This window comes from Poromitra crassiceps (assembly GCF_964638095.1).
Source record: "Poromitra crassiceps genome assembly, chromosome: 5".
NCBI classification, from domain to species: domain Eukaryota; kingdom Metazoa; phylum Chordata; class Actinopteri; order Beryciformes; family Melamphaidae; genus Poromitra; species Poromitra crassiceps.
In genome coordinates, this window is record NC_139642.1 from 57,879,006 (window position 1) to 57,902,443 (window position 23,438).

General features: G+C 47.5%; 1 protein-coding gene across 1 annotated transcript in view; it reads right to left on the reverse strand.

The window, feature by feature from the left end:
- LOC310776639 (seizure protein 6-like) overlaps nt 1–23,438 on the reverse strand; it is a gene marked incomplete at both ends in the record, with an annotated part of 113,611 nt that overhangs the window by 11,209 nt on the left and 78,964 nt on the right. Inside the window, 6 exons of the mRNA XM_083636812.1 lie at nt 1,360–1,554; nt 2,951–3,142; nt 5,473–5,667; nt 7,486–7,682; nt 22,785–22,923; nt 23,157–23,351. Coding sequence (XP_083492938.1) covers nt 1,360–1,554; nt 2,951–3,142; nt 5,473–5,667; nt 7,486–7,682; nt 22,785–22,923; nt 23,157–23,351 — 1,113 coding nt within the window. The remainder of the gene's footprint in view (nt 1–1,359; nt 1,555–2,950; nt 3,143–5,472; nt 5,668–7,485; nt 7,683–22,784; nt 22,924–23,156; nt 23,352–23,438) is intronic.

Consider the following 23,438-nt stretch of genomic DNA (forward strand, 5'->3'; position numbering starts at 1 on the left):
ACACACAACATATGTATCTAGATCTATATCTATATGTATCTATCTATTTTCTCCACTGCTGTAGCGAACAGCTGGACTCACCTTAAACACACTGCAATTCGTTGCTCAGGCTCGAGGCGTTGTGTCATGTAAAATCCATTTTAATACCACTATTTAATGCATTTAAACAGTAGAAAGGCCATGGGGCTGGCGTTGAGGTTTAAAATGACTGAATTCCGAAACACTGGAAATACTAATAGGTCTCGTCTCATCCTTCAATGACTTTTAGAAAGATGAATTGTGCAGCCCTATGCTTCTGTATTTCAATTGAATATCCAAACATTAGTGACCAGGACTAGTCACTCTCCATACAGCAGATCAGGAGGCAACTGCTTGGCTCAAGGACCTTGCATTCGCTAAATAAAATATCCAAACATGAATACTGTAACAACAGCTAGCTACTGGTCAGAAACATCTGTTGATACAATGCAGGTCAAGGAAGTGTTTCAGAGAAATGAGTGAGTGTGACTGTGGGTCAGAAGAATATGGAGAGGAGAGGAGAGGAGAGAGGAGATGGGAGAGGAGAGGAGAGGAGAGGAGGGGAGAGGAGAGGAGAGAGGAGAGAGGGGAGAGGAGAGGAGAGGAGGGGAGGGGAGAGGAGAAGAGAGGAGAGGAGAGGAGGGGAGAGGAGAGGAGAGGAGGGGAGAGGAGAGGAGGGGAGAGGAGAGGAGAGGAGAGGAGAGGAGGGGAGAGGAGAGAGGAGAGGAGAGGAGATGAGAGGAGATGAGAGGAGAGGAGAGGAGAGCAGAGGAGAGGAGAGGAGAGGAGAGGAGAGGAGAGGAGAGGAGAGGAGAGGAGAGGAGAGGAGAGGAGAGGAGAGGAGTGCTGCCTAACGCACATTCTACCGGCTTTTCTCAAATGGGCTTGGTCTTTTTCCTTTAGCTTGCATCTCATCTCGTTATGTTTTTCTATTTCTGACTGAACACAGCTGATGGAAAACTGTGGAGCAATAGTAAACATGTTGTCCCCCTCCAGTTCCACCCTTGTGTCAGTCCCGTTCAGTGTCAATTCTGCCCCCTAGCGGCACAAAGGCAACACTCCTCACTAATGTGCACCACAGACACAGTTCACAGCCCATATCAAAAATGTATAGGAATACTACAGGAATAATAAAGGAATATTATAGGGATACTGTAGGAATATTATAGGTGTGGTGTGTGTATTGCGTCCAGGATTTAAGACATTCTCCTACTTTTAAGGCCTTGGATTTACATTATTTTAACTGCCCTTTTCAGAGTTTTTAAGCACCCATGGGTACACTGTGTTGATAAAGTTAATAATCATGTACTCTGTATTATGTGTCAGCCTGCAGTTCCTCACCTCTGCAGACAGGTGGCAGGCCACTCCACTGGGACGGGTGTCCAGGGACACAGTGGAGAACAGGCTCACCCAGCAGCTTATGGCCAGCCAGGCAGGAGTAGTGGAGGGTCTCCCCAGCTTGGAAGAGGAGCTTGTCTGAGCTGGGGATCCCATAGGTGGGGGTTCCTGGGTGATTGCAGGGTGCCAGGGCCTCGGCTGTGGGCAGGCGGGGGGGTACACAGAGTTAGAAAGTGTCATGCATTACAGATTAGGCTTCAGCTGATATGGGTTTTTAAAGTTGCTACTTTGCTACATTGTTATTTTCTTAAATATTTATTTTCTTTCCACAATAGGCTACATGCACAACTTTTTTACTTCCTGAAATTAGTACTGCTTCTTTATTTCCTGTCCTACACTATTGGATGAACTGATTAATCAGGTGTGCCTGATCATTGTTGTGACTGCAGCACACCTGACATTAATCAGTTCATCCAATAGTGGTGACAGGAAATAAAGAAGCTGTACTAATTTCAGGAAGTAGTGGACTTGTGCATGTAGCCCATTGATTTAGGCTATTCATTAAACTGTGTAATGTTGTGTTCTTTTTGCAAATTGATTTGTCACAGGCGTAATGTTTATTACAGTCATTTAATTAGCCCCATGATGGTCTTTTCCACCCTGACAAGAATACAATTCTGGCGGAAACAGTGAACACCTGTCATTTCTTTTGGCATGAAAATGTTCGAATTAAAAAAGAATATTGAATATCTGCCTAAAATACTTCATTCAAAAAGCATCAATATTGCTATTAGCCTTCAAGAACCCATTATAGTCGAACCTCTAAAAGTATCTCAGACTGGGTCCAATACAATTTCCTCTTACAACAACCTTGAAGGCACTCTTTATTTTGCATGAATGTCCCACGCGCTGCCTCCGTGTGGTCGGACGTTGACGTCCACTAACAATTAATTTCGCTGGACAAAGAGAATGACTTTGGAGAAGACAGCTTGGCTCGTTGTTATGCATGAGGTGACGGCCGTGAATAGAAGAGCCTTTAAATTACTCTGTCAGAAAGAGAAAAGTGGCTTTCCAAAGACTCTTCACTTTCTGGACATGGCCCAAAGGATTCGTGCAGGCTACCGTAGTTCAGCGTGATGATTCCACACAAATGCATGGCTATAATTTATAATTAGCAATCTTGTTATCGCCATATTTGTTTCAAAATGCTGTATCAGATATACAGGTTCACCCTGATGATAAGAAAATTATTGTGGAGACATAAGCATAAGAATAGACAAAGTTAAAGACACTGAACATCAGCTATCAGCATACTGTATCTTCACAGAGATTACGCATTTTTGTAGGCTTACCCAGAAGCCTCCCTGCACTTCCTGGTTCGTAGGTGTAAAAGGCAATGGGATTTTTGTATGGGAATTTCAGTTAAATGCATGAAATAAGGTCTGTCTGTGGATGAACAAAAGTTTATTAAACAGCTAAATTTGTGTTCAGCGAGATAATCCCCCAGAAAAGTGTGAAGTGCTGGACTCATCCCTGTGGTACTCTATTCCAACAACATGTCTCTCAGTATGGGCCTCCAAGCCCTGGTACCTACGCAGGCATCTGGGCAGCTTCTGGTTCCACTTGGGCCCGTTGGAGCCGTGGTTGTAGCAGGTGAGCAGGCTGTTTCCGGACAGAGTGAAGCCCTTGTTGCAGACGTACTGGATGGTGGAGCCCACGGTGAGACGCGGGCCTGTTAGCACCCGTCGGCTGTGCTCCACCTTCCCCGGGTCGGCACAGGACACCACTGCACGGACAGAGAGACAACCAGAGCTATTTACTGCACGGACAGAGAGACAACCAGAGCTATTTACTGCACGGACAGAGAGACAACCAGAGCTATTTACTGCACGGACAGAGAGACAACCAGAGCTATTTACTGAACGGACAGAGAGACAACCAGAGCTATTTACTGCACGGACAGAGAGACAACCAGAGCCATTTACTGCACGGACAGAGAGACAACCAGAGCTATTTACTGCACGGACAGAGACAACCAGAGCTATTTACTGAACGGACAGAGAGACAACCAGAGCTATTTACTGCACGGACAGAGAGACAACCAGAGCTATTTACTGCACGGACAGAGAGACAACCAGAGCTATTTACTGCACGGACAGAGAGACAACCAGAGCTATTTACTGCACGGACAGAGAGACAACCAGAGCTATTTACTGCACGGACAGAGAGACAACCAGAGCTATTTACTGCATGGACAGAGAGACAACCAGAGAGACAACCAGAGCTATTTACTGCACAGACAGAGACAACCAGAGCTATTTACTGCACGGACAGAGAGACAACCAGAGCTATTTACTGCACAGACAGAGACAACCAGAGCTATTTACTGCACAGACAGAGAGACAACCAGAGCTATTTACTGCACAGACAGAGAGACAACCAGAGCTATTTACTGCACAGAGAGACAACCAGAGCTATTTACTGCACGGACAGAGAGACAACCAGAGCTATTTACTGCACAGACAGAGAGACAACCAGAGCTATTTACTGCACAGACAGAGAGACAACCAGAGCTATTTACTGCACAGAGAGACAACCAGAGCTATTTACTGCACAGACAGAGAGACAACCAGAGCTATTTACTGCACAGAGAGACAACCAGAGCTATTTACTGCACAGACAGAGACAACCAGAGCTATTTACTGCACAGACAGAGAGACAACCAGAGCTATTTACTGCACAGACAGAGAGACAACCAGAGCTATTTACTGCACAGAGAGACAACCAGAGCTATTTACTGCAGAGAGACAACCAGAGCTATTTACTGCACAGAGAGACAACCAGAGCTATTCATACTCCGACTCTCACTTTCCAGTTCACCCAGCATTAAATGGGACCTATTAAGCCAATTTCCAAGTCTATCTTTTATTATGACTTTATTCTGGGACTCCACTGAGTAGCTTTGCATGATTCACAGTTTGAGAAACTTCTTATTGATCTTGTACTGTCCCTTAATGCAGTCCATCATTTGAATGGTGTGCAAAATAACAGGAGTTAGAATGCTAAGATAAAGAGAAAAAACAATGTACAATACACTATGAAATAAGTGAGAATGATAAACAAATAGCTATATATACAGTATATGTATATGTAGCAATATATGAAGAAACAAATAGGTGAATTTCTATCTTAAATGCATGCTGTGCATGGTATTAGCAGGTTATAGAAGGCCATATACTAGATGTATCTAGATGTGTTCACTCTATCAAATATAGATAACGTTTGTGGAAAATGAGCAGATTGCCTTTAGTTCTGCCTACTGCCTCGCTTTTGAAGTCAATACAAAGTGTCAGCAGTCTCAGGGGGACTCTGTTTGTAAAGGAAACATCAGATGGTGCGGCCTTGTGTGCCTGAGCCAGGTGACATGAGCCTGCAGAGGGCGGCGATGTGTCTCTCCCAGCAGACAGTCCCAAACCCAATCCTGGGCCCAGCAGGAGAAGGGCCAGCGAGGCCGGGAAGACAGCGTGGAAGTCAGCCATGTTGGAGCCAAGGTCGCTGGCAGGCACTGAGGCATGGCATGCTGCGTGTGTGTGTGTGTGTGTGTGTGTGTGTGTGTGTGTGTGCCATTGTCTTGCTAGCCTTGTAGCGTGACATTTCGCTATCCTGAGTTTGCAAAAACCCTGTTTCTTTGTATCTCTAGACTGCCGTTACTGGGTTGACATCATATGGGAATAACAATCAGAATTACTTTGATGGTGAGAAGCAGCCAGGGGCAGACTGGTTTTGTGTGAAAGAAAATGTAACATAAGTAAAATATGGCATGTTTTACATAACCTAAGTTGAAGTAGTTTTCTTATTTTGCCCACTGAATGTGCACATTTTGAAAAGCATTGTATTTGTGTCTGCATCTGTGTTAACTCCACTACAGGAGAGACTTGATTTTGTCTGAAATTTGGTTGGGAAAAGAATGCGCGCATATATCGTCATCGGCAATCGGCCAGAAGAGTTGGAAAATACTGTGAATACCTATACTAAGGAAGCTTGCTCTCCTAACATCGTTCCCACCTGCAGTAAACCATGCAGCATGGCAGCGTGTGACGGCATGCTTCCACTCACCCCTCTCACAGCTGGGCAGGTCTCCGCTCCAGGTGAGGTCCCACTGGCACATGAGCAGCTCAGCACCCACCACCTGGTACCCGGGGTAACACTGGTAAGTCACCACCGTGCCGTGGACCAGCTCCGGGTGGGATGTGCTCTTCCAGCCGTTGGTGATCTCCGGCAGCTCTGGGCAGGTATCGTTCCGAGCCACCTCTGTACGAGTGGAGGGAGAGGGGACATGGGGGAGATGGGCGGGGGAGACGTGGCAAAGAAGAAAGACAGGACTTGGGGATTTAGAAGACGATATCCATAAGAAAAATGTGAGAGAAATATATATACCGTATATATATATATATAAAAACACACACACACACACACACACACACATATATATATATATCGGCATCGGTCCGATGTTGCAATGTTAATATCGGTTATTGGTATCAGCCAAAATGTTCCCATTGAGAGGAAACATTGTGATAAATCTATTTATCTATTATGGGCTTTTCCAAATGTTTTGGAAATAAAGAAATGCATAACTTTTTCAAATTCACAGTGTTTACTTGTGTTTTTCAGTATGCACAAAATGTTATTATCATAGAAATCTGTTTTTATACAGATCATATCGACATCGGTAAATATCGGTTATCGACCATAACAGCAATGTCAATATCGGTTATCGGTATCGGCCAAAATTTTCACATCGGTGCATGCTATATATATATATATATATATATATATATATATATATATATATATATATATATATATATATATATATATATATATATTTTTTTTTTGTAATGACATTTTTATTATTTTTCACACATCATTATTCATTTAGAACAAAAAGATAAACTATATACACACACACACACACACACACACACACACACACACACACACACACACACACACACACACACACCAGCCTCACCCTGGTGTAATGAGATACATTATGATCATTATAATAAGATATGTAATATTCTTTCAGCAGCTTTTGCACATGCGATGTGCCTGTATAGCATGTGCCTGCATATAGGTGTTGCTAACACAGCTTGTAACACAGGGACTCCTTCATGGAGCATGACTTGTTTTAGCACCGGCAATTCAAACCAAGTATCCAGCGGGGAGGCTTCAACCTGCCAGGCCTCTTGGCTTGGCCCCCGTACTCATTGCCAGGCGTGTCGCAGCAGGTTCAAGGCCCTCTGCTTACAGGGCTAATTTGGACAAACACAGCAAAGTAATTGCAGGCCGGCGCACGTAGACGAGCAAATTCCCCAACACCTGCCCATTCCACTGCCTGCTGTTTGTTTTTCTGCAATGAGATTCATGGAAAGACCGGACTGAAAAAGCCTGCTTCTCTCCTCTCCTCTCCTCTCTCTGTCTCCCCTCTTTCTCATGCATCTGCAGTCTGTAGCCTTTGCTTCCCTCTGAATTCATTAGGTCTTATCAGATAGAGGGCGCTAGCTGGCTGCTGTGGTGCAGCGCTGATGGACAGGTCCTGTTAAAAAAAAAAAACAACACTGGGGAGGGTCCCTTTTTCTTTTAGGTTCCAAACTCTCCCTCTCTTGTTCTATCTTAGCACATTTGTCTCCGGCATCCCTCCTCCCAGCCTGGTCGTCACAATAAAATGTCAGCATTCTATGTTTCTGCAAATCCACAGATGCGTAGAATATCATCACGTTTCGCATATCTGTATATCCCGTTATACACGTCCTCTCCACTGAGTGACTCTATTATTCAGGTTTGAGTATAGACGGTTTTCACCAGAGCGCAACCCCACAGCACTTCCTTTTTCTCAGCATTCGGCAAACTGCAGAAATATTCACTCGACATCGTTACTTTTGTTTTCGCTGCTCAGCTGTATAGACGGTTTTCACGGAATGGTCAGTCCTGCACTTGAATGTTTTTTTTACTTTTATGTCCATAGCAAACACTGCAACAGGAAGTGAGCGGGGGTTCAATTTAGAATGTTTTTGTTGTCAAGTTAAAACCGTCTATATGAGTGACTGGGTTCCCCCGCCGTACCGAAGAAGTGGACCACGAAGCCGTTGCCGTAGCCGTAGATGTTGGTGGCGGGGTCGGACTGGAACTGGATGGTGACGTCGGCCGTGGAGGTGTAGAGCTTGAAGCGAGGCCGCGTGCCTCCATACTGACCCAGCACCTTGGCTGTCAGGTCGTCTCCGTCGTAGAAGGTCAGCAGGTCATTCTTCCCGATGTTTAGCCTGCAGAACGAAAACATCTTGGTCAGCAGTCAAGATAGACCAATTAATCATAACTTACATAATGTATTTATTATACATAATATGTAAAACAGTGACATTCCCTTTAGATTTGGTTGTTGCCTCGCTCGCGCAGCTCACTTTGCTCAGCTGTGCGGCCCGCCGAGAGCAGAATCCCTCATCTTATTATAGTAGTGAGATGTAATGTTGATATTATTTATTACACAAATATGTAAAATATAAAATTAGGTATTGGATCAGTTCTGAGCAGAAATGCATCACCAAAAGGCCCGTAAGTGCAGCAGCACACAGACTGGAGGGGGCCGGCTGGACCCCCGCCTCAAACTGACGCAGCCTGGAGAGGGAGTGACCGCCATTATCCGGTCTGTTTCAGACATGGCCTGCTGTGACACAGCCTGCACAGAACCTGTATCTAAGCCGGATGATGGTAAAAATCTGATACCAGCTACATTCCAATAATTACACGGCTGAACAACAATTCCTGTATTCAACAAATAATTGATTGTGCCCTTGTTCCAGATCAATCAGCTGGACAAAGGGGCCTGGAGCCAGCCCCACAGAGCCAGACAACTGTGAGCTGTGAGGGAGAGTGCTTGTTCTCCGTGCCTCATGACGGCCCACCACAACCCCACATTCTGACAGAAGAGGTGCTGGAAAAACAAATAGATGTGTCGGTTAATGGCAGAGATACATCGCTCACTTCTAGCCATCCACAACACCTTAACAGGGATAAATGAAAACCTGAAACCTGAAATCACATAAAGCAAATGTTTGACGAAACATTGTGCATTGTCTGTATTCAATACCCTAACTTGCCAAACACGTTAGCCTGTTAGCCTGCATAATCTTCTGCAGACTTTCTCTGGCGTGTACAGCAGAGTTCCCGCTGTTCGCCATCCATGCTCCACCATGGCCCATGTCCTATTTGCTCTGTTGCTTATTGAATTTGATGATTAAATACAAGGTAGTGGTTTAAAACGGTATTTCAATATTAAAACCGAATAAAGAAATGTGGATAAAATAAAGCAATTGAAGCGGATTGATCAATCTTTTTCTATTTCTCAATTGTGTTTAATTTTTTATTTCCACGTTTATTTATTTATTTTATTCTTTTAGTCATTTATTATCCTGGCACTAAAGTGTTCCATAAGTCATATACTCTCTATAATATAATCTCATATTTGTGAACAGAAAATCGGTTACTGTAAGCCCCTCTTTGTGACCCAGTAGTGTGACATTATCAACACCCATGTTGTGATGATATTTGGACTTTTCTGACTTTGGCCCGTTCTGCTTTGACCTTTTCACTGGGCTGTATTGTGACATGCCCCCCGCTCACACTGCTGCATTGGATCAGGATTTCAAATGTTCAGAATTCCTTTTTAGTCACAAATCTCTCGACTGTGTCAAAAAATAATGCCAAGGTGCCCTCCAGAAGAACTGGAGTTAACTGTGCCAGTCACACACGCATTTGAATTTAGATGACCTGCTGCTTCACATCTGTGGCAAAAACACATCATGCTTTTATTTATGCCACTCCAAAAAGTTGGCAGTGCCAGGAGGCAATGACCAGGCAGTGCCAGGAGGGAATGACCAGGCAGTGCCAGGAAGCAATGACCAGGCAGTGCCAGGAGGGAATGACCATGCAGGCAGTGCCAGGAGGGAATGACCATGCAGGCAGTGCCAGGAGGCAATGACCAGGCAGTGCCAGGAGGCAATGACCAGGCAGTGCCAGGAGGCAATGACCAGGCAGTGCCAGGAGGCAATGACCAGGCAGTGCCAGGAGGGAATGACCATGCAGGCAGTGCCAGGAGGCAATGACCAGGCAGTGCCAGGAGGGAATGACCAGGCAGTGCCAGGAGGCAATGACCAGGCAGTGCCAGGAGGGAATGACCAGGCAGTGCCAGGAAGCAATGACCAGGCAGTGCCAGGAGGGAATGACCAGGCAGTGCCAGGAAGCAATGACCAGGCAGTGCCAGGAGGCAATGACCAGGCAGTGCCAGGAGGCAATGACCAGGCAGTGCCAGGAGGCAATGACCGGGCAGTGCCAGGAGGCAATGACCAGGCAGTGCCAGGAGGCAATGACCAGGCAGTGCCAGGAGGCAATGACCAGGCAGTGCCAGGAAGCAATGACCAGGCAGTGCCAGGAGGCAATGAACAGGCAGTGCCAGGAAGCAATGACCAGGCAGTGCCAGGAAGCAAAAACAGGCAGTGCCAGGAAGCAATGGCCAGGCAGTGCCAGGAAGCAATGACCAGGCAGTGCCAGGAAGCAAAAACAGGCAGTGCCAGGAAGCAATGGCCAGGCAGTGCCAGGAAGCAATGACCAGGCAGTGCCAGGAGGGAATGACCAGGCAGTGCCAGGAGGGAATGACCAGGCAGTGCCAGGAGGGAATGACCAGGCAGTGCCAGGAGGCAATGACCAGGCAGTGCCAGGAGGGAATGACCAGGCAGTGCCAGGAGGCAATGACCAGGCAGTGCCAGGAGGCAATGACCAGGCAGTGCCAGGAGGCAATGACCAGGCAGTGCCAGGAGGCAATGACCAGGCAGTGCCAGGAGGCAATGACCAGGCAGTGCCAGGAAGCAATGACCAGGCAGTGCCAGGTCATTGCCTCCAAGCTTTTTGGATCGCAGCCTTCCAATAGCATTTCTGCCAATATTCAATATCTTTCCACATTTTCATAGCAAAATGTTTCAAAACATGCAGTGTTTTTATTGTTACATTCATTTGTTCGTTCATTCATCTGTACTGTTGACATTTGCACAGAAGAATGATGGAACTCACCAGTGTGTTCTGCCATTTTCAATATGACACTTCTTGGCCTAAAGGAGGCGCTACATAGCATAGCTAGCATCAGGCCCTGCTGTCCTTGCAGGAGTCCACATGCCTGTGTGGTGACTATAGTTACCAAAATGCTATATTGCTCTGGTCAAGTGGTTATATGCCAGTTTATTCTTCTGACAAAGCCTACAACCTTATTGTCGTTTACTAGAGCAATATACTGCCAAACCGCACTGGTTTTCACATGTCATCTCTGTCCGACCGCTCCATTGCCTACAGTCAATGTTCCACTCCCACTAACCAACACTGGTTTGTTTACATGCGGGAATTAGCAGGGAAGCTACCGTACCGTTAATTAATAGTTTAACCGACTAGTGTTTTCTGCTGTCGACGCGATTTGTTGCCATTTAAACGGTCCGACCGACTCGTCGTGCACACCCCTAGATAAATCTTGTAATCTGAGGCAGCCTTTAGGGGCCTCTGTTAGTGCTGTTAGCTTTGCTGCGCTTAATTGACTTTACTTTACGGTTTCTGTCACTCGCTAGTGGTCGGGAAATCACTAACCTGGATGGGAAAGCTCTGAAATGTCAATAATAATGGTATTTTATGGCTTCTTCAAAAAGATGAAGAGCACAGAAATCATGGTGTCAGTATTAATGTAAACATTGTGTTCTATGAGAGGAATGGACCACATGGATGCACACTGTCACTGGGGGATGCGTTGATGCTGGAGGTGCCGTTGTTTTGACCATAGCCTGTAGTGTATAGTCACACTCCTACAAACCTCCAAGCTGTTTGGAAATGTCACCTGGCGCTGAGCTATCTTCCTTGTAAAGGAAAGATTTCGAGCACGGAGGAAATGACTTAGCAGAATAAAGCAGTGACATGCTCTTTGCTGTCGCTAATGAATCACCAGTGGCTCCTGATAAAACTCATTAGTGAGCAGAGATTGAGCTATTAATCACGATGGGAGCGCGCGAAAATCAAGAGATCAAGAGCTGTGGATTGTATCGACACAGCAAATCCTGAGGAACGTCGGAATGCTTCTTTTTTTATTTCTTTCATACAGTAAAATTATTGCAGGAATATGAGCGAGCATTTGAATTACTAGGCTCACCCGCTGCGTGGGCTCGCCGCACGCAGCTCAGCCGCTGCGTGGGCTTGCCGCACGCAGCTCGGCCGCTGCGTGGTAGTGGGAATTCCTACGGCAAAACCCGGAAATGCTGAATGACTGACAGACACATTTCAACATTTCAAACTTACGAAATAGAAAACCCATCAATGAGCATTCCATTATGTTTGCTTTCCAGGCTGTTAGACTTTATTGTTCGATCAATTCCAATAAATATTGAGCGCCAACTGTTGAGAAAAGTCCCCATAGCTTCAATAACTGCTCTCGGGAAGAGCGGTCAGGCTGTGGTAAGAGGAGACCCGGATATTCACAGAATGAAGGAGAAAAAAAGATGTGGGTGGTTAATATGCTCACCAATAAGTGAAGTCGATGTAATTTTAATAAGGAAGACTACTTAGCCCACGCCCTGTTATGCGGTATTCACATTTCTCCCTATTCAATCACAGTTATCCACGCCCAGTTTCATTTATACTTCTTCCTATCCAATCACAGTCACCCACGCTATCAATAGCCAATCCGCTCAAGCCATCTCTTTCCCTCGCCAATCACCTAAGCAGTCGAGTATTTGAGGTGTGACCCTACTCGCCTATGTGTTGTCGCTCTGCAGTTGCTGTCATCCCAGTGAATCAGTTGTTTGGCCCCGCCTCCTCCCCTGCCACCACCAACGTCACGGCTCCCGAATGATTCATTCAATTCTATGCATTCCTGAAGCCCTCCTCTCACATCACAGGACATCCTGGAGCCATACGCCAAACCTTTCTTTGTATCAGTCATGTTTATATTGAACCTTCATACTAGAGTTCTCCTGATTGAACTAGTTTTACATGACATTTGGCTGCACACAACAGGTCTTGTAGATGGAGAAGGGGCAGTCATGTAAAGTATAAAATCCCTATCAACCAGTTTATTTTGACGCCACTTTCACCCAGAGAAAAGTAGTTCTGTGATTTTCAACGTGTGCATAATGGCATAATTGTGTCATGTTTACTCTCAACTCCCCTGTGGAGACACAAATGGCTTTTTTGGAGATATTTTGACAGTTTGGAGTCATTAGCAGAAACAGCCAACAGGAGCTCGCTGTTTCAATCGACAACGGACTGTGGAGCCAATACGGCCATGTAACAGATATATATATATAGATCCAAAATGATTGAACATATCCTTTATACATATCATGAGATATGAGTACTGTACTTGTATCTCATATTTGGGATTTTACCCAATGCTAATAGGGAACCTGATGGTGTTAATCAGGCAATCTGTAAAGTGTCACGGTGCCCTGCTAGTCTGACGCACAAACAACAGCATTCTCTCTCAGCTGGAGAAGGAGACGGGTAATCTGTAACACTGGTGTTGTCACGAGATTATCAACCGGTGGGAAAATGTCCTCAGCATGGGGGCATCCCTACTGCAGACCCTAATCCTAAATCTAAATTAAACCCTAAACCCAAATTCTAATCTTATACCTAAACTAACCCCTCGTAGAAGTGAGGACGGGCCAAGTTGACTTCACTCTGTCAAAATGTCTCTGAAGGTCTAAAGGGTGCTCCTCCTTTTCAAGTGGACCCTGTCATGGTTCGCCGCAACGCAGCGTTCACACTCATCAAACGTTCCGAAACTGGGGTCAATATTTGGGGACAAGTGTGCTCGGGAACGGTACCGGGGGGCGCCAGTGTGAAAGCACCCTAAAAGTCAAACTGGTTTGGCACAGGGGCAATAAAGCAGACACACAGGCCTCTCAGCGCAATCTCACGACGCTCTGTGTTGATTTGATTCCTAACGGAGAAACCCTCTCGCCTGCTCCCAGGGCAAAGACAGATTGAGAAATATTGTTGGCTGGCTTCACATTTGTTGTGATTAAGCTAAACAAGCCTTTGTGCGGCTCTGCAGAGCATCTGTAGAGAAAAATCAATCACAGCCTCCATTCCCTGACACTAATTTGATTTAGTTCAATTTGAAAAAACAGAGCTCACTTTGCCTCGGCCCACGGGACCCGGCTGCCAACACGTTTTACCCCGACTCTATGCTTTTTATGATTTGCTATTTTCATCTCTCTAAAAGTCATAAATAAAAGAAACGAAAGAATGTCTGGAACTGTAGCGTAGGTCACGCATACCTCCACGCAAAATGCAGGCTTTCGATGAAAGAAGAGTAACTCAGTTTACCACTGTAATGAAAACACCAATTATCTGTCTCATTTTCCGTCTTTGACTTGTAAAGTCACATAGATTTCACACTATCTTTTGAGTTAGCAGTTTAGATGCGCCATGTTTAATTCAAATAATGAAAGTGCAGAACAGAGAATGTGTGGGATGCTAATGATTTTGAGATATATTTTAGATGTCACATTTTCAAATATCTTTTCAAATCTTAGAAATTGTTTTACAATGTGATGTGTATCGTTCAGTTAACAACCAACTGGTAAATCACAAGACCCAGTTAAATAAGACATAAAAGATTCTATAATTAAGCGAGTCTCCTGCAACTGTTACTATTAATCTACTAATACTGCATTCATATCATCTAGAACAGTGTTTCTCAACTGGTGGGTCGGGACCCAAAAATGGGTCGCGGGGCCGTTTTGAGTGGGTCGCGGATGTGGGAAAAAAGTTCTACTCATTAAGGATGCTGGCATCCGCAGCCAAAATTACTGTCTTTCAGAGGCTGTAGCGGGCTACTTTTTATAAAGCCAGAGTGAAGGTACTGGTATGATATGAAACTAGAAGACCCTAAGGCATCCATTGGTACCAACATGCCATGCTAGCTTGTTGTGAAGGGAATGACGCTACAAAGTTAGGCTTAAGTCACAACTTCAGGACTAAGGAAAAATGTGGGTCGTCAGGCTAGAGCAGTTAGTTGAGAACCACTGATCTAGAAACTGGACAGATATGAGCCCCCTCCTTGAAAACAATGTTCACCTCAGCTCAACAGTCCATTTCGGGCAAACTCTTTTCAACCAATCGTTGAGAAAAGAAATATGCACCTGTGATTTTGTCTGCTTGGTCGCCACAAGTCAAACATGAACACTTAAATAGCCGTTTTCCATTGGCACTGTTGGCCGCGCCGCGCCGATGTGTGTTTCTAACATTGTATTGATGTTTGCCGTTTTAAAGTCGAGCTGAAATGACATTTCCAGGGAGAGGCGGGACATAGCGTGTGGAGGAGTTTGATTTGTCTGTTGGAAAGTGGGCGTGTCTGGGATCAGGGACTGGAGTGGACTGACTGAATGCCAGGGGCGAAGCAAGCCTTCGCCAGGCGAGTCCTCTGCCCGCAGTGCCTCGGAGCAGAGTGAGACAGCAGTCTGCTAAATAATCTATTTTACCGGACAAATCTCAAACCTACCGGTCACGTTTCAATAACAGTCTATGTACAAACACAATATAATGTAATAAATGCAGCTCTGTGGACTGCGTACTCGCTGGCTGGGTCACTGCACCGAGCAGCAGAGCAGAGGAGCGGGCGGCTGGCTCCCTCTGGGCAGACAGCCTCCTCCTACCCGAAGGAGAGAGCCGATGAACGGTCTTGAAGCGTGCGACGAGCCGCGGTAAATAGTGATATTCCTGGAATGTGTGTTAACGAGCCAATTACATGTCCTTTGCGTCTGATATTAAATGAACACATTACGTTCGTAACGTTACATTCGTTTTATTTCATAAGTTACATACTTGGCTGAGTACATTAACATTTATTGGCTAGCAAAGTCTGCTCATGTGTGCAGCCATGTTGCCTGCACGGAATTCTCTCCTAGCCATGAAGATTGATTGACAGCTGTCATGTCATGATATTATTGGTTGAAATCGGGTTGACATTTGATAGTACTAGCTGATGTAAGCAGCACACTAATAGAGTTAATTATGAATGAAGACAACATGGTTGACTTTTGATGTGAGGAAACCAAAGACATTGGATTTTTTTTATTCTTTGGCATACATTAAATAATATATAATATATTAGAACACGGCTCTCTTGAATACTCGATTCTGATTGGTCAATCAACAAGATTCACCGGTCATTATTTCTCGACAACCGACCGCTGCTCTGCCACACCTGGATTAATCAGTTGATAAGAGCATTTTGTCTGCAGACACTACTAATTAGGCCAACCAGTTGCAGCTGTGGTGTCTTGTGTGCCAATTACGAATGAAACCGCTTTGTCGTTGAAAACGCTATTAAAAAATCTATTTGAATAAATATTTTTGTCAGATTATTGAATGATTTAGTTGTAGGCCGTGTTCTAAGCGGGATAATGTATATTGAGGCGGTGATTACTGGGAAATAATGACCTTCAGGTGATGATTAAGCCCTCCGCTGCGCGTCGGGCTCAATCATCACCTGTCGGTCATTATTTCCCCCGTAATCACCGCCTCAATATACATTATCCCTTACATATATTATATAATATAATACGTTAAATATGTGCACACTATGACCAGGGATGTGACCTAAAATAGTTAAAAAGTCTCTTTTCATTTTAGCTGGACTTTAACACGCTGTGCTGTGCTGAGCTGCCAGCACATTTATATGGAGAAAGGTCAGGTTGTAGCAGTGAGATGTCAGCCCATGGGAAAAGCTATCACCTCTCATAACACCTGAATAATGTTCCAAAAGTGCACATTTCACTATCACTTTATTGCTGATGGCAACTTTGTAGCTTCTTTGTAGCATTCAGTAATTTCATTTCTTACCACTTTGTCCTGAAAGTGGTGTTTTAGCCGGTCCCAGTGGACAGCAGGAATTTCATTAGTCTTATATATTCTGGGAGAGAGGCTCGTTTCATTTTACTTCCCTCACTTAATTGATTGCATTAAATAGCGCTTTTCCAGGCACCCAAAGCGGGAAGGAGGGGGGGGGGGGTGGTGGACTCAACCCATCCACCACCGATGTGTAGCACCCACCTGACTGATGTGTAGCACCCACCTGACTGATGTGTAGCAGCCACCTGGCTGATGTGTAGCAGCCACCTGGCTGATGTGTAGCACCCACCTGGCTGATGTGTAGCACCCACCTGACTGATGTGTAGCAGCCACCTGGCTGATGTGTAGCACCCACCTGACTGATGTGTAGCACCCACCTGACTGATGTGTAGCACCCACCTGACTGATGTGTAGCAGCCACCTGGCTGATGTGTAGCAGCCACCTGGCTGATGTGTAGCACCCACCTGGCTGATGTGTAGCACCCACCTGACTGATGTGTAGCACCCACCTGACTGATGTGTAGCAGCCACCTGGCTGATGTGTAGCACCCACCTGACTGATGTGTAGCACCCACCTGACTGATGTGTAGCACCCACCTGACTGATGTGTAGCACCCACCTGACTGATGTGTAGCACCCACCTGACTGATGTGTAGCACCCACCTGACTGATGTGTAGCACCCACCTGACTGATGTGTAGCAGCCACCTGGCTGATGTGTAGCACCCACCTGACTGATGTGTAGCACCCACCTGACTGATGTGTAGCACACCCACCTGGCTGATGTGTAGCACCCACCTGACTGATGTGTAGCACACCCACCTGGCTGATGTGTAGCACCCACCTGACTGATGTGTAGCAGCCACCTGGCTGATGTGTAGCACCCACCTGACTGATGTGTAGCACACCCACCTGGCTGATGTGTAGCACCCACCTGACTGATGTGTAGCACCCACCTGACTGATGTGTAGCACCCACCTGACTGATGTGTAGCACCCACCTGGCTGATGTGTAGCACACCCACCTGGCTGATGTGTAGCACCCACCTGACTGATGTGTAGCACCCACCTGGCTGATGTGTAGCACCCACCTGGCTGATGTGTAGCACCCACCTGGCTGATGTGTAGCACCCACCTGGCTGATGTGTAGCACACCCACCTGGCTGATGTGTAGCACCCACCTGACTGATGTGTAGCACACCCACCTGGCTGATGTGTAGCACCCACCTGACTGATGTGTAGCAGCCACCTGGCTGATGTGTAGCACCCACCTGGCTGATGTGTAGCACCCACCTGACTGATGTGTAGCACCCACCTGGCTGATGTGTAACACCCACCTGGCTGATGTGTAGCACCCACCTGACTGATGTGTAGCACCCACCTGGCTGATGTGTAACACCCACCTGGCTGATGTGTAACACCCACCTGACTGATGTGTAACACCCACCTGGCTGATGTGTAGCACCCACCTGACTGATGTGTAGCACCCACCTGACTGATGGGTAGCAGCCACCTGGCTGATGTGTAGCACCCACCTGGCTGATGTGTAGCACCCACCTGGCTGATGTGTAGCACCCACCTGGCTGATGTGCAGCACCCACCTGGCTGATGTGTAACACCCACCTGGCTGATGTGCAGCACCCACCTGGCTGATGTGTAGCACCCACCTGGCTGATGTGCAGCACCCACCTGGCTGATGTGTAGCACCCACCTGGCTGATGTGTAGCACCCACCTGGCTGATGTGCAGCACCCACCTGGCTGATGTGCAGCACCCACCTGGCTGATGTGTAGCACCCACCTGACTGATGTGTAGCACCCACCTGGCTGATGTGCAGCACCCACCTGGCTGATGTGTAGCACCCACCTGGCTGATGTGTAGCACCCACCTGGCTGATGTGCAGCACCCTGATGTGTAGCACCCACCTGACTGATGTGTAGCACCCACCTGGCTGATGTGTAGCACCCACCTGACTGATGTGTAGCACCCACCTGGCTGATGTGTAGCACCCACCTGACTGATGTGTAGCACCCACCTGGCTGATGTGTAGCACCCACCTGGCTGGTGTGTAGCACCCACCTGGCTGATGTGTAGCACCCACCTGACTGATGTGTAGCACCCACCTGGCTGATGTGTAACACCCACCTGGCTGATGTGTAGCACCCACCTGACTGATGTGTAGCACCCACCTGGGTGATGTGTAGCACCCACCTGGCTGGTGTGTAGCACCCACCTGGCTGATGTGTAGCACCCACCTGACTGATGTGTAGCACCCACCTGGCTGATGTGTAGCACCCACCTGACTGATGTGTAGCACCCACCTGGCTGATGTGTAGCACCCACCTGACTGATGTGTAGCACCCACCTGGCTGATGTGTAGCACCCACCTGGCTGGTGTGTAGCACCCACCTGGCTGATGTGTAGCACCCACCTGACTGATGTGTAGCACCCACCTGGCTGATGTGTAGCACCCACCTGGCTGATGTGTAGCACCCACCTGACTGATGTGTAGCACCCACCTGGCTGGTGTGTAACACCCACCTGGCTGATGTGTAGCACCCACCTGACTGATGTGTAGCACCCACCTGGCTGATGTGTAGCACCCACCTGGCTGATGTGTAGCACCCACCTGACTGATGTGTAGCACCCACCTGGCTGATGTGTAGCACCCACCTGGCTGATGTGTAGCACCCACCTGGCTGATGTGTAGCACCCACCTGACTGGTGTGTAGCACCCACCTGGCTGATGTGTAGCACCCACCTGGCTGATGTGTAGCACCCACCTGGCTGATGTGTAGCACCCACCTGGCTGATGTGTAGCACCCACCTGGCTGATGTGTAGCACCCACCTGGCTGATGTGTAGCACCCACCTGGCTGATGTGTAGCACCCACCTGACTGATGTGTAGCACCCACCTGGCTGATGCACAGCAGCCAGAACCGCAGCAGCTGGCAGAACGCTCAGCACACATCAGCCTACGGTGGAGAGTTGAGGACTGAAGCCAATTAGAGGGATGATTAGGTGGCCATGATTGAAGGAAGGCCTGTGTGGGAATTTAGCCAGGGCACCGGGGTTGCACCCCTCAGGGCACCGGGGGTTACACTACAACCCCCAGGGCACCTGGGTTACACCCCTCAGGGCACCGGGGTTACACCCCTCAGGGCACCGATTTTACACCCCTACAATTGCGAAGAGTGCCGACGCGATCTTTATTGACCACAGAGAGTCATGACCTCAGTTTAACGTCTCATCCGAAGGACGGTACTCCATCACAGGACAGAGTCCCCTGTCTCTGCCCTGGGGGCAGTGGGGATATTATTCATGAGGCCAGAGGGAAGAGCACCTCCTACTGGTCCTTGAACACCACTTCCAGCACCAGTCAACCCATGCAAGGACTAACCACAGCCAGACCTGCTTAGCTTCCCCAGCAGGCCAGCAATTTAACACAGCTCGCTCCTCCTTCATTTGAAGGCCACCCATAAAACGAATTTGCTACACCCCGTTAATAGTCTTTTCTGCCATTACATACAAAAAGGATATATGTATTCTATATGTGCATACGTGTGTGTGTGTGTGTGTGTGTGTGTGTGTGTGTGTGTGTGTGTGTGTAATGTGAACAACCGATATCAAGACAAGACCTGTGTAGCCTTATACGTTTATTTCGATACACCTTCAAACAGCTGTTATCGATAAGTGTCATATAAATGCTTGGGCCCTTGGGCTGGCTCATAGCGTACATGTTCAGAGCACTTCCACAGACAGAGAGGCAGCCATGTGCTAGATTAAACTGTTCCTCTGTGTGGATGAAATCTCTCAGGAGATGTCTGTTTTTATATATTCCCTTGAGTGATCTCTTTGTGGAACTGTACCGCGCCGTGCTGACACCTCAAGTTTCGCCTGGGTTGCTTTCCAAAATGCATCGACTTCTCCTCCTAACTTGAGCCTGTGTGCACACAGAGAGGCTGCTCTGCTAACTTGAGCCTGTGTGCACACAGAGAGGCTTGAATACGCACTGCGTGGAAACTCTGCATCTATCAGCCAAAAGTCAAAACGCACATTATGACGGACAATGATGTGCAGGATCGATGTGTACACAAATGAGAAAAAAGGAACATTTTTCACAGTATGACACTATACAATAGCATGCTAAAACAGCTTTGGATATATCATTAACTCATTGAATGCCATGGACGTCCTTCGACGTCCAATTAAATAGTGACGTAGAATGCCACGGACGTCCTTCGACGTCCAATGCGTTTTTTGACGGTGGGACGTCGATCAAAGCCTTCCGCAGCTCCTGTACAACTATAGTAGCTATTGGAGGTGTATAACCTATTTTACGGACTCATTAGGTGGCGACAGTGCTTGCTCGGTGCAGTCCAGATTAGAGACAGGTCCGAGAAACAGCCTAAAAGCCGTGGATCAAAGACAACCCGATGCATGCTCCCAGAGCCATTTGCTCTGTCGCGGGAGCTGACATTGGCTCCGAACAGGAGTCAATCCGCGCTCACAACTGAGCCCCTCTGTCCCTGTCTGTCTGTCTGTCTGTCTGTATAGTTTCTCCAACCGATTAGCAGCCAGGAAAGCAGCCCCTGACGCCAAACCATTCAGCAATCCGGGTTGGCTCTTCCCTGCTGTGGCGCTGAGAGCCGACAGCAGCACACAAACCCAGCACTCCGAAAATATAATGGTTGCGTGAGGCTGTGTGCAGTGTGGGGAGGAGTTTACGGGGGGAGGGGGGGAGGGGGGTGGTGCACGCAGGGCATCACACAACATCTACGTCACTACATCAGAAAATATTATCTTCAGACTCAGTGAATGTGCTTGAAATGCTGCATTTCACAAAAGGCGGATTATCTCAGCTAATAATTTGAAAAGCCTGAAAACGCTGAAAACAACCTATCTTCTCCGGCTCATAACTAAAGAACGGAAAATGGTATCAATAAACTTTTTTTTGCTGATGATACAATAGAGCCAGCTCGTTCTTGTGCGTGTTCGGTGTTTACATAGTAATATCACACAATATTCTGTGGGCCTCGAGAAATCACTGAAAACGCTCTGAAAACTCTGGCACTGGGAGCATCCGTTCTCCAAAAGTGGCTGGCACTGAATGAGTTAAGATAGTTAGGTCCTGATTTCACAAAGTGATGCTGCGTAGATGACTACACACATGTTGTCTTCATTTTGCGGCTGTATTTACATGCTTTTTCAATGTTGGTGCACTAGCGGCCTAGCGGCATCCAGTCAATAGAGACACTGCATGAAATAGGCCACGCCCATCACGGGGGAAAGCTCTCCATTCACTTCCACACAGCAGCGTCATTTTCCTTGAATTAAACATACTGTAGCTAAAAGCTGTTGTTTGTTGTACTCCCGAGCAAAACAAGGAAGCCATTGAGAATTGGCGAGAAGAAAAATGTGGATCTAGCTGTCAAGGAAGTAAGTTGAAGTGTTCATCTTCCGTATACGTATATGATATTTGTGTGCAACACGCAACCATGCACGCGACATAGGAGAACGCCAGGATTGGGGGGGGGGGTTTGGGGGTTTGTTTTCCCCCATTTGGGGCGTGGTTTCTGAATGATGACGCGCTCCGCAGTGTCTCTATTGGGTACCTTGCATACCACATCTACCTAAATCGCCTATTCTGCTAAACGAGCGGTGGAATTACTTCTGTTGGCAGACTCCTCTTCAAAAGACCCAGGATGCCATTAATCAATGTTTCACAAAGTACAAGAGCTTACGTGGTGTTCAGAGAGAGAGAGAGAGAGAGAGAGAGACGGGCGAGAGAGAAAGAGATGGGGGAGAGAGAGACCGGGGGGAGAGAGAGAGACGGGGGGAGAGAGGGGGAGAGAGGAGGAGGACAGAGACGAACAGAGCTTAAGATGAAACCCATGCAAATGAGCTCTCCTTAATTTGCTTGCAAAAGGAAAACGATTGTCTCTGGCTCACTAACTTTTCGGGGCTCTGACACACGTCTTCACCTGAGCGCCGCAATCGCAGGAAACACACACACAGCCTGCCAGATACTCACACACACACACGCGCCGCGCCACTGAAGGGGGAGGAGGGGGGAGGAGGGGGAGGAGGGGGGAGCACTTCCAAATGAACCACCCCCTCATATAATTAGTTTTGCCTGCCGCACCTAATTAACCTTTGTCTGTTTGGTACTTACACATCTCGTTCACAAGCGGCGCGCTCTTTCATTACGCTGCCTTTTTGTTTTTCATATGTTTTAGCAGCAGTCAGGCTGAGGTGTCTCTCTGTCATCTCTGAGGGTGCTGCGTGCTGCGTGCATACCAGCATCAACCAGTCAACCAGGCCAAGGGAAGAGGTGCCAGGAGATTGCTCGCACATCAAAGGGCAAGGGTGACATGGGCGATTAATCACACGCGAACGCACACACACACACGCACACGCACAGACACACGCACACACACACACACACACGCGCACACACACACACACAAGGGAGTACGTACACTTGAATGTCCAACATGATCCTCTTGTCCTCCTCCACGTGGATCCCCCAGATGCAGTCCTGGCCTTTGTCGTAGGCTTCAGGCCAGTTAGGAGAGAGCACCACACCGGCCGAATCCGTGATCTCTCCGCTGCACACGGCTGGAACGCACACACACACACATGCACACGCACACACATGCACACGCACGCACACGCACACACACACACACACACACACACACACACACACACGCACACACGCACGCACGCACACACACACACACACACACACACACACACACACACACACACACACATGTATCCACATGTATACTCACTCCAAGCAGGGTGTATAGGCACAAAACACATGCATGAATTAAGATGGAGCAGACCTCTGCAGGCAGGCTCTGTTTCATTCCACTGGGGGTTGTTGGGGTCCATGCACTCGATAGTGACGGAGCCCTGCTCCAGAGTGTAACCGGGCTCACAGGAGAACTCCACCACCGCTCCCACTGCCCAGGTGCCGTCGCTGCTGCTCAGGTTCCCGTACTTCACAAAGGGCTCGTAGCAGTGGCCTGCCGCAAAGGCTGCAGGGAGGGAGAAGGTGTGTCGTTACGTTACTGTACATGTTCAAGGGTAGAAAGGGGCTGCGCTTTTATCTGTAGGCAAATAAA